This window comes from Aulonocara sp. 'chitande type north' Nkhata Bay, linkage group LG20 (genome assembly GCF_057382095.1).
Source record: "Aulonocara sp. 'chitande type north' Nkhata Bay isolate Kocher_YH1m ecotype deep benthic linkage group LG20, A_spYH_male_GT1.1, whole genome shotgun sequence".
Taxonomy (NCBI): Eukaryota; Metazoa; Chordata; class Actinopteri; order Cichliformes; family Cichlidae; genus Aulonocara; species Aulonocara sp. 'chitande type north' Nkhata Bay.
Genome location: NC_141363.1, coordinates 27842825 through 27859029, shown reverse-complemented (window position 1 = coordinate 27859029; position 16205 = coordinate 27842825). Strand labels below are relative to the sequence as shown.

General features: G+C 41.0%; 2 protein-coding genes across 3 annotated transcripts in view; one reads left to right on the top strand and one right to left on the bottom strand.

The window, feature by feature from the left end:
• Positions 1-859: 859 nt before the first annotated feature.
• Positions 860-13280, top strand: tpx2 (TPX2 microtubule nucleation factor). Of its 2 annotated transcripts, none has more exons than XM_086278959.1 (17): positions 860-981; positions 1480-1631; positions 4527-4649; positions 4743-4866; positions 5497-5559; positions 5735-5839; positions 7684-7793; positions 8638-8783; positions 8936-9107; positions 9207-9345; positions 10064-10286; positions 10387-10482; positions 10557-10730; positions 10811-10957; positions 11029-11140; positions 11805-11971; positions 12989-13280. In XM_086278959.1, exons 2-17 carry the CDS (start codon positions 1520-1522, stop codon positions 13097-13099), a joined length of 2124 nt encoding a protein of 707 aa, XP_086135085.1. In that variant the 5' UTR covers positions 860-981; positions 1480-1519; the 3' UTR covers positions 13100-13280. The 2 variants fall into 2 exon arrangements, with proteins under 2 accessions (XP_086135085.1, XP_086135084.1); XM_086278958.1 differs by having other exon boundaries at positions 11787-11971.
• The window catches only part of plod1a (procollagen-lysine, 2-oxoglutarate 5-dioxygenase 1a), a 37136-nt gene continuing 33919 nt past the window's right edge, over positions 12989-16205 (bottom strand). Inside the window, exon 19 of the mRNA XM_086278957.1 lies at positions 12989-15971. Coding sequence (XP_086135083.1) covers positions 15816-15971 — 156 coding nt within the window. The 3' untranslated portion in view covers positions 12989-15815. The remainder of the gene's footprint in view (positions 15972-16205) is intronic.

The window sequence follows — 16205 nt, the reverse complement described above, 5'->3', positions numbered from 1 at the left end:
GATACGTTGAAGTCATGAGTGAACGGCAACTTAGCCAACCAAAATAATATATTATGAAAAGTCATTGTTTAGCCCTAACCGAGAGGCTGAAGGTTGTGCCCCTGAGTACAGCCTCCCAGGGATGTTCGTGTTTAGAGCGCAGTTGGTATATAAAGCATTTATCTATTAAATTATATGAAACAAGGTTAGCTGACACCCACAGTATCCCCTTCATCATTTCTGAAGTTCTATGTTATTGATTCAATATACCGAAGGGTCACCGCTGATAGCTCGTGTTGCAGATGTATTACCCTGTATATTACCCACACAAGTTAAAGAGGCAGGGTACACACTGGACAGGTCGCCAGTCTGTCGCAGGGTTAACACATAGGCAGGAACAAAATCAGTCGTGCATTTCATTACTTTATAATTTAGTTGTGTGCGTTTATCTGTATGTGCTATCATACACTGACATCATGATGTGTAACTGCAACGTTTGCTGATTTTTTATTTATTTATTTTTTGTTCCATCATTTTTTTGCATTTTTTTTCCTTAGCTGATGAATGTACCCATTTACACTGTTTATAAGACATAAAAGTTTGGAGGAAGAAAACGTGGCTGCCTATTTAACGATCTTTAAGAGAACGAAAAGAAAGTCACACATTAAACATTTCTACTTTTGGATGATTCAGTTTGTGACACTGAATTTAACAACTTGTGGGTGTGTATTTCTAAAAAATAACAACGTATATTCAGTATTATGTGGACTGGAGCCGGCGTATTCAAAATTACACACATCACTGTACAAAATCACGCAGATTTTAAGTTTTGTGATTACGTGGTTACGTAATACGTTTTTACATTGCATAAGCCAATAAGTGACAAGTTGGTGAATACAACGTTTGTCATTGGCTGGTTCAAAACAGTGGCAAATTTAAACGCTTCCGTTGAGCGCTGCGCGGCTTGTTTGTTTTCCCTTTTAGTCGCAGTGAGCAAAGACGGTGAGTTTTTGCAGTCATTTACATTATTTATTGCTGCCTTATTTTCAGATGTAGTTTTTTAGCTCACTAAAAATATATAGTGTTGCATATTGTTATGTGTATAATGGAGTGAGTTTATAGTTGGGTTTATGTTAATAGTACCTTCTCGTGAAGACGTATGTAACGCTAGCTCGGCAGTTGTTTCCTTATCAGCAATGTTACCGTTTATATTCTGTTTCTATGAAGAAAAAGCGACTCGGAACCGCAATTGCAAAGCTAACGTGACATTACTGTGGGATAAATTCTCGTAGGAGACGAGAAGTAAATGCTTTTGACCTTTTCCAGCCAGTTTGGTCTGTTGTCTTGGCTAACACGGCCAATAGTCTCCCATGAAGCCATAACGATAGAATGCAACCTAGCCGTGGTTTATGTGGGTGCAAGTCACCTCAGTTTGGTTGTTGCAAATAAAACTGTTTTTTGGCTGAAAGATTGATAATTTGAAGTTTGCAATCTTCGTAGTTCCCTGTTTAGTGAGTTGTCGAAGAAATAACCTGAAAACATGGCCGAGAACGAGTCCGGGGATACTTTGGAGCGCTACGAGTTTGATGCCCCGTCCCACGTCGTTGACTTCAAAGAACTAGTGAATGCTGAAACCGACGACAAGTGGTTTGGTAAGTGTCCTCTGCACATCTTTATCCAACAATATGCATTTTAAAGGATACCCTGCTGGGCATACAGCAAGTGGGTGTTGTTATGGAGGGCTACAAAAGCGGATCTAACAGGCAGCGATCACTTTTTGAAGAAGGCTTTTTGGTGACTTGTTTCACAAAAACTTGCGTACGTCATTCCTACCATTTTCCAGTATCCTTTATCTTAGGATGTTGGCTAACAGTTTTAACCAAAGTGTCCACTCGCAGGTCATATTGTCATCTCAAAGTGTTTTGAATGTAGAGAGAGAGTTTAAGCTGAGGAGGTAGAGCAGGTCATCTTTAGTTAGAAAGTTGGTGCTCTGATGCTGGGCTGTTCCAGTCTGTTTGCCTAATATCCTTGAGCAAGATGCAAACCCCGGGTTGCTCTCTGATGCATCCATTGGGGTACTAATGTTTCATATTTGTTGCTTGTGTGAATGGTTGAATGAGGCGGTTTTATAGAATGCTCAGAGCAGAAAAGCGCTGTATATTAACCAGTCAGTTCCTCATTTTACCATTTTACTATTTAATTTCATATTTACAAGAGCTTCAGTGTCCCTGCATATTTATTTTAAGAGTGTTGTATTATATATATAAAAAAAAAGATCTGTTTTGTAGCCTGTGTGTATCTTTTACATTGAAAATGAGTTTTATTGAAATTTAGTCCAGTTTTTTAAAATTCAGATTTGTCATGTTGGGTATTTGGTGACTGTGGCGTTCATTTACCTGTGGGATTCCCAAGTACTTTTAACTTTCCTTGATATCTGCAATGTTGCCTTCTGGTAGTGCAACCCACTCGATTCTGACTACCCCCCTCTCTTTATTACCGTCCAACGACACATCTGCAATCTGGATTATATAGCTGTGTCACTACTGTAGATCCTTGTTGTATAGATCAGTGAATCAATGCCACGTTCACTCCTTGAATACAGCTTCGTGTCCTCCATGAAGCGAAGGTAGCTCCATTCTGTAGTCTGTATCCCTAGCGAGTCTTGTTAATGGTCGGGCTGAGGGGGTTCAGGCCTGTGAAGAACAGCAGTGGGGACAGAGCATCTCATTGGTAAATCCCACAGTTGATGGTAATTTGTGCTACAGGCTTGAAGTTGGCCTCTAGGTGCTGTTTGCCACATCCCCATTGAATTCCCGATGATGTATATAAACACACACCAGTGATTGTTCTTGGAATGGCAATGCATTGTGGTTTGTTGCCTCATAATGGTTGCAAAACCAAAACAAAGACATCAACAGGGCCCTATTCCAGGAAGCATGTTCAACAAACTGTCACAACTAACTGTGAGATTGGTAACTCTGGCATTCTTCTGCAGAGTAGGGTCTCCATTGTAATCCAGAGGACTAGGGAATATTACCACGTGTTAGTCCTGACTGCGGTGTTTTTTAATTGTTTTCTAAAAACATTTTTTGTGCATTTATGCCTCTATTGGATAGATGAGCAAGAAAGTAGAGAGTAGGGGTGAAGACATGCAGCAAAGGGCTGCAGCTCAAGCATGCGTCGCTGCACTCTGGCCATGTGGCCAATGGTTTGCTGGTCTCTCACTGAGCTAACCAGCACGTCCTGACTGTGATATTTAAAATATGAGGGAGGAAGAGTCGTTTTTAGCTTGGGTCAGATCAGCAGCACTCGAGGTCAACAAACTACTATAGTGTCTTTTTGTTTAATGGAGTTTGATCCTCTATTTCACGGCTATTCAACTAAAAAGTTATTTGGGCTAGATTATTATTATTATTATTTATTTTTTTGTAGAGATATTTTTGCAGCCAGTAGCAGCAGATCATGATAAATTTCAAACCAACACAAATGTATTGGAAAAACAAGTAATGTTTATTCACTTTGTTCCTTTTAAATCTGGTGACCGCTCACAAATGCACACCTAAAGGTCCATAAAAAAAACATTAAATGAGCTATAACTGAATAGCGTCTGCAGTAGTAGCAATACTTTTTCTTCACATTTGAATTTATAAAAAAAAAACAACAGACGTTTTGATAATTCCCTTTCAAAATAAAATAAATATTTTGGTGACTCAGACACATCTTAAAGAGCATTTAACAGAATTTAAAAAAAGAACAATCAATCCTATCAAATGCACAAACCATAGCAGTAACACATATGAATACAACATTTACTGCTGCACACTGAGGGAATACAGGTTTGTTTTAAATCAACACCTGTAATTAGGCATGGCTTGTTAGACATCCCACATTATGTTGATATGTAGGCTACAGTTACCTCTTACATTATTAATGGGAGACGTGACTTTTTTCTGAACAAGAGCGGCAACTTTTGGCTCGTAAGATGTCAGTGTAATCCAAAGGCAGTGGTGAAGTGTCAGTCAGTGAACAACGAGAGCTGCTTTTTATTGAGTTCATGTGTGAAAAGCTTGATTCACATGTGTACGTTGACCCAAACAGAGGATGAGGATGACGACTGCTACTTTCTTAACATTGGGGAACTGGTGCCATGATAGCTTAATGTTTACAACATCACGCTGCATTGTGGGTTGAATGTTGCTAGCCTACTAGGAGTGTTGCATTCACAGTCTACACTATGCTGTAAGAAAAAAAAAAAAAATTCTGCCAGGACCACAGGCAGGGACACTCAGAGGTTGCTTCTGGGCTGCATGTAGCCTGTTTGCCACCATTTGAATAGGCTTGCTCTATTTGATCGTCAGTCCTGAGGATTTGACTGAGCGTTCCATTTAAAGTCAGACTTTATTAGGTTAATGTTTTCTTTTTCTCCTAAACTGGAATGGCCCCTCAGGTGGGATTTCTAACTAAAAAAGTGTGGTTTTACAATCGAATCTGTAGTGTACTAGTGACCAGAATTGAAAAGTTTTGACCATCGAATCTCTCGTGGGCAGAAATGCACGCTGTGGGAGAAAGTGATCATCTTATCACACCTTCGAGACCGGACCAGCTGCATCTGACAAGTGATGAGCCTGAGCATGTGATGTTGTCTCAAACAAACACTGACGGTGACTCTGGTTAGTCAACACCCCCGTGCATCTTTAGTCATTATTTTCTGTCCTTGTAACTTGGTTAATGTGTGACTATCTGTAATTGTTTTTATGTTCCAGGTCCCAGCATATCGGCATCTCCACCTGCAAACATTGTGACGTCCTGGGGTGCTGAACGTCGCACACAGAACGATGTCCGTTCAAAGCAAAGGCCTGTTATTAAAGTCTCTGCACAGCCACGCAGGTACAGTTGATGTAGTTGTTACTTTTGTGTAACCATGTGAAACTTTCACACAAAAGGTTTCTTTCCCACATGATGCACTCAGTAGAAGACTTGTTGGGTTTTGCCAAAGGGGCTGTACACGAGACGGCACTCATGAAATTCTGGCATCCAGTCATTCATTGACAGTTTCCTGTTGTATATCATTTGTATTAAATAGGTTCTACACAAACCCTACATGATAAATATGGACAGATAATTTATTGATCCCACAAAGAAAAGTGTTTTGTTACAGCAGAACGATAAAAAGTAAAAATAGTCGTCACAATAAAAGTGCCACTGGTGCCGAGTGCAGGAAGGAAAGAAGGTGAAAATGAAGCTGGTTCAAAACAGTAAAAGTAAGACTGACATTGTGGAAGAGACAAGTGTAAATACATTAATAAATACTTAATAAATGTGTGGCATTGCATGTATGTATTGGCAACTCCTCTAAGTGGGTGTGCAGTACTCTTTGTACCATGCAGAGTCCAAACCTTAAACACTGCAGCTTCGCTGTCTGATCCAGCCCCTGCGTAAAAACACGATGGTTATAGAACAGCATCTGTGTGTAATCGGTTCAAGTTTGAGAACTGCTTCTGTTCTAATTTATTTTAGAGTTTCAAAGCGTAAAGACATGACCAGCGGTCCAGCTCCACCACCATCAAAGAAATGCAAAGAGTGAGTATTAGAAGTATCCTGTCATCATTCTAAACCTGAAAAAGCTGAGAGTCCAGCACATGCACACTTTCTACCAGTTAGAAAGCTAAGAAACCATCTCTTCACCTTCAGCTTTTTTCTTAGAGTTTTCAGTTACAGCAGTTTAATGTAGATGTCCTGTTGCCCAAAAATCCAGGAGTGAGCAGCTGCTTTCTGGGTTTGGTCCCCGCAGGAGTGAGCGGCTAAATTCAAAGAGAGAACATCAGACCCACGCAGCAGCTTCCACCTCCACACTCACAGAGTAAGACTGTGCCTTACACCTTTATCTATCCTTGAATGTACAATGAGAAAGAACTTGAAATTAATGTTAAAATGCTCTCGGCTGGAAATGTTCAGCATTTGTGTAGAATGATAAAGTAAAACTGGCTCATATGTATTTACTTCATGGTAGAGCGAGTGGTTTTAAGACGGCTAAAAATAAACGGCAGGTTCCAAGTTTGTAAGCAGGACGGAGGGTGAGCTGATACTGGTAACAGAAGGAAGGCTGGAGAGTATAAAACTAGAGAAAAGGATGAAAATCAGATATTTGTTAGTCTTAAAGTGGTTATAAACAGAGAATCTGGACTTGTGAGAAGTGTGTTCAGTTTTCAGTCACATGACCCGACTCACTACCCTCGTGGGTAAAACATTATTCATGACTGTAAATATTAGACGGACTGCTTGGATCATCTGTCCATGGAGGGAAACTTTTTCGGGGGCCTGTGATCATACTGTGCAGCTTTATTTGAATCCCTGAAAGTAGTGATGTCTCTGTGAGAGTCTCACCAGTTTGGTCACCACCATGTAGCTTGTAGAGCACCCCTCACCTTACACTGCTGCCAGGATTAAAGCTTTGAAAGCAGGGACAGATACATGCATTTTGGATCTGGCTGGGTAAATAATGGCGCCGTGTCGGAGGGGAACAACAAATTGTTCATTGTTAAAGCAAAGGTAAGCGCTACATAATGGCTAAAAGACCCACCATACATTAATCTTGTGTTTTGTTACAGTGTATGGCCAGAAAATTTGCATTTGTCACATTAGTGTCGTGTCATAAGTATTTTTCCATTGTCAGGTAAATCATTCCCACAGTGTAAATGAGCTGCTACTGACAGCCTGAGTTATTGTGGAGAAACGGGGATTTGTGTGATTTGGCGTGTGGAGTGGGGTTAGAGAGTTGGTTGGTCTCCAGCTGTTTGAACTCTCCAGCCCGGTCGTTTTGCTTACTGCTGCAGTATCAGTCACTCCTGTGTGCGGCTGTTGTTGAGGCACAGGTAACCGCTGCAGAGTTCTCCTCCTCATGGACAGGTATCAGGCGATACAGCCACATCAGGCCTCACAAAAACAGGTGTTTATATAGTTCTTCCTGCCTTTGGTTGGTTCTTAGCAATCTGTGACATTCAGGAGTCGCCTCATTGTTTTGAAAAAAAAAACAACAACAAAAAACAGATGACTACACTAAATGTCACAAACCCCTCACATCAGAAAGCTCGCCCTGTGTCGCTCTGCATCCGTCTGCTGCTGCCAAGTCACTTCTAAAACATTCCCTCTTCCCAAACAGCCAAATGCCACAGACATTTATTTTGTGTCAGAGTAGAGATTTTATGTATACCTTATTTGATTTTGACCTTTGACTGTTCTTTGACTGACATTTGTAAAATGGAAACCAATGAGCAGTTCATTTTAAACCCTTTTTTCTCTTTTGATTATTGCTCATAAGTAAAAATAATTTCTTGTCTGATTATGTGATTAATTGACAGGATAGGATGCTTAATAATTACGATGATCAATGGTTGCAGTGCATGAAGTGCTTGAATTTCTCTTGTTCAGGTTTGTTCTGAGTACTGGGCTGACCTCCAGTACTCACATTGTAGGAATCCTTCTTTAAGACAGTACCCCACCCAAACATGTGGGAAGGTGGATGATGGTAGCAGGTGTAGTGTCTGGGATTTGGTGTAAATGAGTCCTTGAGCTTGAGCCAGTCGCCTTTTTTTAAGTAGTAGGGTCATGAAGAGAACGTTGACATGTTGAGCCTCTAAATGAGAGACGGGGGTACAGATGTACCTTTACTAAAGATTAAAGTCTACAAAAATCTGTGACCCGCAGGCCGAGCACCTCTGAGGAGCTGGAGCTGGAGCGCATCAGGAACCTTCAGAAGGAAGTTGCTCTTCACCGGAAGAAGAATGAGGCCAGCTACAAGGCTGCTCTAGCTGGGAGTGAGTACATGTTTCAGACTGTGGTGCTACAGCCAGTAGTAACACTCTAACTCTAGAACTGCCAACGGGTACGTTTGACCCTTTGGCATTTACCGTAAACAAAACGAGCTGTGAAAAATAAAACCCCATCATTTTTTTTTCATCAGCCTGTGTTTCCAGAAATATTCCTAAAATTTGTTTGTTTTTTTTGGTGAATTTGTTTTTTAAGAGGGGAGAAATAGTACGACCACTCATACTCTGAACTGTCAAAGATGTCATTGTGACCTATAGAGACTAAAGTAAAATGAAAGTGTTGCTAGGCATGCTGGGTGAACTGAGCAGTCAAGTGTGTGGAGAGAGCAGTCAATCAGATGGTGAAGCAGATGTGTCAGAACTGAGCTGCAGTGTGGGTGGTGCTTCAGGTCCAATCAGCAAAGACGATGTGAAGGAAACGGATGAAACTTGACTGTTTTACTTTTTATAGAAATTAAATGTTTCTTACATTTTTGTAACCTGCTCTGTGGTTAAGTTTACAATGCAGACAATGAGTTGATCGGTCTGTTTAAGTGTTTTCACACCTCTATTTCAGCACATGTACTACCACATTTTTCACTTTTCATAATGTTCTTATTCAAGTAAATTGTTTAGGTGTCAGTTTTATGTGTTGTACCCTTTGTTTATTGGTTTATTCTCATGTGCATTTTTAAAGGATCTGAGATGACCCAGAAGCGCTGTCTTTGCCATTACTGTTGTTGCAGGTCAAAATGACTCCTGTTAGCAGTTCTGATGAGTTTAGAGTTCTGGGGGTTAAAAGTGTTCACTTTACTTGTTTGGTTTAAAAAAAACCAAACCACTGTCATTTCAGATCCACCACCAAAGAAGACGTTCCTGTCTACAACTGTGCCCAAAGACTTCCACTTCAGTACAGATACCCGTGTTAAGTCCTCCACTTCATGCAACACAGAGAAGGAAGTGGACTTTGTCAGTCAGCTTCGCAAACCGTCCTCCCCAGTAAGTGACACAACTTGCTTTATTGCCAGTTCATTGCAGCCCACTATAAAGTTCATCTTTGTTAACAGCAGCTAAAAGAAACTTGATGAAACATCTGCATATTTAAGCTAAGGTGAGATGGGGGAAAAAAAACTGATTATACTTGTTTTCAGGCAAAGGCTCGGAAAGGTGCCACAGTGCCCAAACCTTTCAACCTGTCAACAGGCAACAAGAGAAAGGCGGAAGAGGCGAGCGCTTATGTGCCCATGGCCCAGCAGATCGAGCAGTTCCAGAAGCGAACCCCCACCCGCTACCATATGCACAGTCGTAGAAGTCAAGAGAGAGGTGTGGTGCATGCTGACTCTCTGTGACACTCTTCAGATAAGGGTTAAAAAAAAAAACATTATTGCAGGTTTTCATTGTATCTGCATCCTGTTTCAACAGGACCCGCCACAGCAAAGGGGAACCACCTGAAGCTCACTCAGCCCCACTCCCCATACCTGATGACTCGTCAGAGGAGCCGGCCGCCTACTGTTAAGTGCTCTGCTGAGCTGGAGGCTGAGGAGGCGGAAAAACTTGCAAAGTGAGAAGCTTGGCCTTTTCTGGTTGGAGGTTCTTGTAATGTGCCGTCACTTTGTGTTGGGAAACGTGGTTTCACAACAGATTTCTGGTGTTTTGCAAAAAACGTTGTATTTAAAGTGTTCGGGTGACCTGATCCAGTGCTAACTATAAGCAAAAAGGAAAGTTTGAAGCCTAATCTTAAAAGTAGAGAGCGTCTGCCTCCTGAATCCAAACTTGTGTTTGAGGGGAAGGATTTTAAATCAGAATCTGGAGCCACTAAAGAGAAGCCAGTGTGTGCTCTCTTACTTTCTAGTCCCTGTCAGTACTTTTGGTGCAGTATATTTGGCATCAACTGAAGGTTTTTCATGCAGTGTTTAGGACAGCCTGACAATAATGACTTACAATAGCATAGAAATAATAAATGCACTAAGATGTTTCAGATGAGCCATTGTAAACCTCCTCCTTTTGCTAACACATGGAAAATGTGGCATTGCAGGGTTTCTTTAAGGACTGTTATTATACAAAATACAGCTGATTATTTAGGAATCATGGATCAGTATGTGCATGGCTGCAGCTTCAACAGTTACAGAGGCCAAAATGCTGAAATGTCTTGATTGATGTGACGTGTTTTTGCCGCTACAGTTGTAGTTTGTGGCAGAAGCTACGTTTGGGTCACTTCACTGTGACAGCGTTACATTTTGATCTAGTGACCATTGACTAATGTTGGCTTTTAAACGCAGCTTTAAAATCAAGGCGCTGGAGCTGAACAGGAAGATACTGGAGAGTGCAGAGGACCTAAAAAAGCCAGCAGTGAAGGAGCCCACCGTACCCGAAGGCTTCGAGCTGGAGATTGAAAAAAGGCTCCAGGAGAGGCAGGCCACAAAGAAGCCCCAGGAGGATGACGAAAAGCCCCAGAACTTTAAAGCCAAGCCTCTGCCCAAAAAGGTTCTGGAAGGAGTTGTGGTGAGTTTAAACACTGATGAGTTTCAAAGTTGTTTTTTCATTGCAGAAAGGCAGATTTTACTGTGTGGGAATACTGTTTTAAGAATCCTCTCATCAACAGGGACTGCCAGAAAAGAAAGTTGCAAATCCGACTGTTCCCGAGTCTCCTGCCTTTGCCCTCAAGAAGAGAGTTCGACTAGATCGCAAGGTCGAGGAGGTAAGGACGTGTGTCTTTGCTATGGCTCTGTGCACCATCTACTGCAGCTATACCCATAAAACTGTCTTTGTCAGGTCAAGCAGCCGTCACCAGTTAAGGCCCCCCCAGTGCCTCACTTCGGCCTGCCCTTTCAGCCCCGGCTACCTGAGAACCACCGTGTGGAGGTCTGTCCTTTCTCCTTTGAGCAGAGGGAGCGTGAAAGAAAAGCCTTGAGAGAGAAAAAGTTGGAGGAAAAGCGAAACGAAGAGGTAGTCTGACTTTCAGTCTGTCGTCGAGAGTTTCACAGTACAGAGTTACTGAGTGACTCTGTCGCCTGAATATTTTCCAGATACCACAGTTTAAGGCCCAGCCGCTGCCTGACTTTGACAGTGTGGTCCTGCCAGAGAAGAAGAAGCTGGAGTCTACCAAGCCTGAGCCTTTTAGGCTGCTTCTGGATGAACGGGGAACTGTGAAGAACAGTCGCTGGGAGCAGATGGTATGATGGGATTTTTCACTTTATTTTCATTTTTTTATTTGAATAACACTCACAACATCTGTACCTCACAGGTGAAAGAAGAACAGAAACATCAAGAGGAAGCAGCAGTATTTAAAGCTCGGCCCAACACCGTCATTCACAAGGAGCCTTTCAGGCCCAAGAAAGAGGCCCGGCCTGCAGTGGGTAAGGACGCTCAGTTTAGACTAAAACAGATCCTTTGTGTTTATTATCATTGCTGTGATGCATGATGGGAGGTTGCAGCTGTATAGAGATTGTCTGTTGTGCTGTTGTCACCTCTCCTTTCCTCAGCTGAATGCCACATTTGCCAAAATGTTCAAATGACAGTCTGACAAACTATAAAGCAGTTTATGCTTTATAATTTCTCTCTCTGAGGAATGTCAATGACAAATATGAGCGTTATATTGCTCTTAGCAAATCAGATTACCTGGAGACTCCACCTAGGCACAGAGGTGTTTGCTTCAGCTGACATGTAGAACGCTGCGATACAGCTGCAGCCACATGTCTGCGCTTTGTTGTTGCTGCGAGTATTCAGTGCAATTATCAGAAAAGCAGTTTTGAGTTTGATTATCAAACACTGGAGCCACATTTACTGGCTCTTGATAAATATCTCACTATTGTCTGATTGATCTGAGAATGACTAATGGATGATAAAAGTAATGGGCAGGTGCAGCGCTGGTGTTGAATACTGTCTGAAAATTGCATGTGTCTTGAAGAGTGCTTCAGCTTTGCTGAGGCTGAACCACTCTTCAAGGTTGTGTCACTCACTGTGTCCTCTGTCTTCACTGTCATCTGTCACTGCACTCTGAAGGCAATAATTCTTCCATAGTTGTAGAGGCCTTTGAACTGGCAACAGAGCGGCGTGCCCGAGAGTGGCAGGAGTACGAGCGAGTGACCAGTGAGAAGGAGGTTCTGCGGGCGCACATGGAGGCAGAGCAGAGACGAGAAGAAGAGCAGAGACAGAAGGAGGAGGTTGCCCGGCTGCGACAAGAGCAGGTAACTGCAGAAAGTATCAGCAGCGCCTGGTGCTGGTGTGTGTAGATCTAGAGCTACAGATGGATAGAAAAATGCACGTTTGGCAGCTCACACAGCCCCCAGTTTTGAACAAAGACTGTTAACACAACAGCAGCAGTGATGATGATGACGCTGGCACAGTTTAAGGTGCAGCTACAGTCTGTTTATACACTGCAAAGAGGCGGAGCTGCTACTGAGACGCTGAGCTCAGGTTAAGTGAAAGAAAACGACCGTCCAAAACAGCAGCGCTGCTCCTGTGGTCACCATTAAAACCTTTACTGGGAAACTATCAGAGGAAGTCTTTGGTAACATTTGCACATTCCAGTGTTCTTCAGCTAACCCTCTGACTTGGACAGAGCACTGAGACATATATATATATGTGTGTGTGTGTGTGTGTATATATGTATATATATGTGTGTGTATATATATATATATATATATATATATATATATATATATATATATATATATATATATATATATATATATATATATATATATATATATGTATGTATATGTATGTATGTATGTATGTATATATATATATATATATATGTATGTATGTATATATATGTATATATATATATGTATGTATATATGTATATGTATATATGTATATATATGTATATATGTATATGTATATATATATGTATATATATGTATATATATGTATATATGTGTATATGTGTATATATATATATATATATGTGTATATATATGTGTGTATATATACACACATACATACTCAATGTCATTTTATTAACACAGCACCAAATCACAACAGTTGCCACAAGGTGCTTCATATCAAATATCAACCATAAGGCCGTGCCACGTCCCAGTAGGATGACCTGTGTGACAGACAGTTTGAGCTGGTCGTGTGAAACGCTGCACAGTCATTACAGGGCTCCGTGTAATGATACTGTATACTTGTATGTTATTGCGCTATCAGTACTTTACAGCCTGTCTGTGGTCTGACACAGTGTATGTCACACTTTGCAGGTGCACAAAGCTCAGCCCATCAGACACTACAAACCTGTAGCTGTGAAGAAGAGCGAAGTTCCTCTTACAGTCCCGGAGTCTCCAAACTTCTCTGATCGCTTCCGCTTGTGACCACTTTTGTTGTGAAATGTAACATTACCACAGAAATCTCTGACCTGAAATTTTGTTTTTACATTGCTTTTACATTTTTCTTTTTTTCCATTTTTAGCTTTGTATTTTAACTGCTTGATGTACACTTATTAATGTGACTGTTTTAAATTACAGAATAAAACTTCATCTACACCCACCAATAGTTATTGGCCTGTTAACTGCTGAGTTTGTTCTGTCAGATTGTTTGACATCAGCACAAAGTTGCCAGTTTATTTGCTAAAGAGCTCTTTTTGTGATTGGCCAGGAACTGGAGTGCTATACAAATAAAATAACTTGTGCGTCCATGGGGAAGAATTATTACAAAGTTTAATATCTAAATTTTAACACTTGGCATCAGACTTCTCCTGGTTGGCTGGTTTCCTGATGGTGCTCTCAGCTGAACCACCAAACCAGAGGTGCTGTTTCATAAGACGAGCCCTCTCACTGAGCACTGCTGAGACTTTTAATCATCATTATTCTTAAATATGTTTATACACACAACTTGATGGTTTTGAGTCAGACCGTTCAGTGAGACTGAACCTCACTGTCCTATAAATTTAAGCTCATGAACATCCGTTTCAAGAATAAAAGTGAGCTGTGATTCCAATTAGGGCTGCCACAAACGATTATTTTGATAGTCGACTAGTCACCGATTATTTTTGCGATTAGTCGACTAATCAGATCATCATCCATTGGACATACAGCTTATTGCACCAGCAGCATCTGGTCTTATATAACTATCATTAGCTTACAGCTTGAAGTGTTTGTGCTAACTAAAAATAAAGACAAGATGGTAGTTTATTAATTTTTAATGAAATTTGCAGATTGTTTCGGTGAAGTTTAATAAACTCCTTGCTTTCTAAAATATAACAGGACACCGGAGTATATTATCCAGCGTCTCAAACTTCTGATGATCAGCTGTCTGCTTGAAGTTTATTTAGCTGTGCAAAAACTATAACTTTAATCTTAGCCAAACCGATTTACTCAGGAACAAATAAAATACTAAAGAAAGCCAAACAATAACATTTTAAGTTATCTAAGTGACTTGTATATCATGTTTAACCTGAGTAGCGAAAGACAGTGGTGGGTTTGAAAACGATTTGCTGGGAGTCCGGTGTTCTCACGGCTCTAGTTAGCCTTGCCCCCGCCTAGCTAACGAGCTAGTGGGTAACAGACGTCTCCGAAAACGTCGGAGAGCTTTTGAAAATATGTGGTGTCTTGATAAACTGAGCAGATATTTGAGGTTTACACAGCTACATTCTCGCCTGAAAATATGTTAAACGTTTATTTTGTGACCCAGAAAGAATAATAAGAGTAAAGTTAAAACTAACTAGCTGCCGCCATTGTTGACAGCTGCGCTATGAATTCTGGGACACAGCTTCTTCTTCTTCGGGGTTTAACGGCAGCTGGCATCCTTGTACATGCAGTGCTGCCATCTTCTGTTTCAGTCCGTTATTACACCCTTAAATCCTACTACTTATTCCTGCGTCCTTTGTGATCTTACAAAGCTTCAAACGATGCGTCGACTATTAAATTAGTCGTCGACGATTTTAATAGTCGACATAATCGTGACTAGTCGACTAATCGTGGCAGCCCTAATTCCAATATGAAACTTCTCAGTGTGGCTTTTATCTAATACAGTACAAAACAGGCTTTGGAGTGTCTGAATAAAGCTGCTTTAGCTACAGTAAAGATATATTTGCTGACGTAAAAGCAAGCAAAACTTATTTTTACAAATCAAAGGTAAGCTGCCTGCAATGAAGTTCAGCTGAAAACATGACTTGTGTTACTACACAAGCTGCCATCTGGATGGCCCAATAAAACTAATGGGTCCAAGCATTTACAGGCTTCCTATGCCTGACCCACGTTAGTTTTTGCAGCGTTACCTCTTTAAAAAAACAGAACAGAGATCAAAGAAATGCAAAATAAACCAATTAAACATCCAGCTGTCCATCGATCCAGCACCATGAATGCTGAATGACACAGCTTCTCCAGCAACAGATGCTGCCATTCTGTGAGCTCTTGGTGATTTCAGCACTGCAAGTATTCTAAAGTCAAAATGAACATACGGTATTATAAAATGTATTTAAAAAAAAAAAAAAAAAAAGTCATCTCCTGTGTGTTTGTGACGTCTTTATGTGCACGCTTATCCACAACCTCACTTCCTCCTTTCACATAAGAAGTGTGTGAGCTATGACATCACCTATTGGTTTCTTAAATATCCCTTTGAAGCTGTTCAAAAACCTGACAAGAAGTGGTGCACCTTACAGAAATGCTTAATTATGACAAAACCTATGAACAAATAGATAACTTAGGCCTTTCAAACCTCAGTGAGCCAGTCAACAATTATTCAAATTACACCTTTGATGGTTACTGGCCTGAATACAAATGAGCATATGATGGGTAACACCTGCAGACTGCTGCTGAAAAATACTCATGGGCAAAAGATCACTTTAAATAAAAGTTCTCATCTTAAGTGGTGATAAAATTGTGTTTTTCATGTTTCACTACAGAAAAGTTTGTCTAATGCAGCTAATAGTTAATCACCGTGTGAGTGTGACAGAAGCCATATCAGAATAAAGGAAATGAGTTGATGAAAACAAAAACAATTCTGCTTTAAATCGGATAATGCAGAGAATGATGCTGGACCATGTGGTCAATGTGTCCCGCTTGGTCAAGTTCAGCCATCTTTGTGAGCTCAGGGATCCACAAAGGACACTGCGATGTAGCGGACACCGGCGGTGGTGGGCAGACCTTCGTGGTAGTGGGTGAGACGGCCCGGGTGCAGAAGGGCCCAGCCTTTACGAGGAGCCTGAATGGAGCAGTCATAGCGGAGGAACCTGCATCCACCACCCTGCAGCCAAGAAACAGTACATATCAGCAGCTGATGGCTGTGGCAGTTTTATGATCATTAACAACCCTTCAACAATTTCCTGAGCTCTTCATTAACAGAAATGATACAAAAGCCTTTTTTTCTATGCCTCACTGCCACAAACTGAAGAGGACAATCAACATTCAGATTTGGGCTGCTGGTAAACCAGCTGTTTGTCTTTTAATGTTTGCATGAAGAATGGGTTTATTTCATTCT

Coding starts and splice junctions, on each gene's coding strand:
- tpx2 (XM_086278958.1), top strand. CDS start 1,520: ATGGCCGAGAACGAGTCCGGGGATACTTTGGAGCGCTACGAGTTTGAT. Junction 9,108..9,206: donor TCGTAGAAGTCAAGAGAGAG/GTGTGGTGCATG, acceptor CTGTTTCAACAG/GACCCGCCACAGCAAAGGGG. Junction 10,958..11,028: donor ACAGTCGCTGGGAGCAGATG/GTATGATGGGAT, acceptor TGTACCTCACAG/GTGAAAGAAGAACAGAAACA.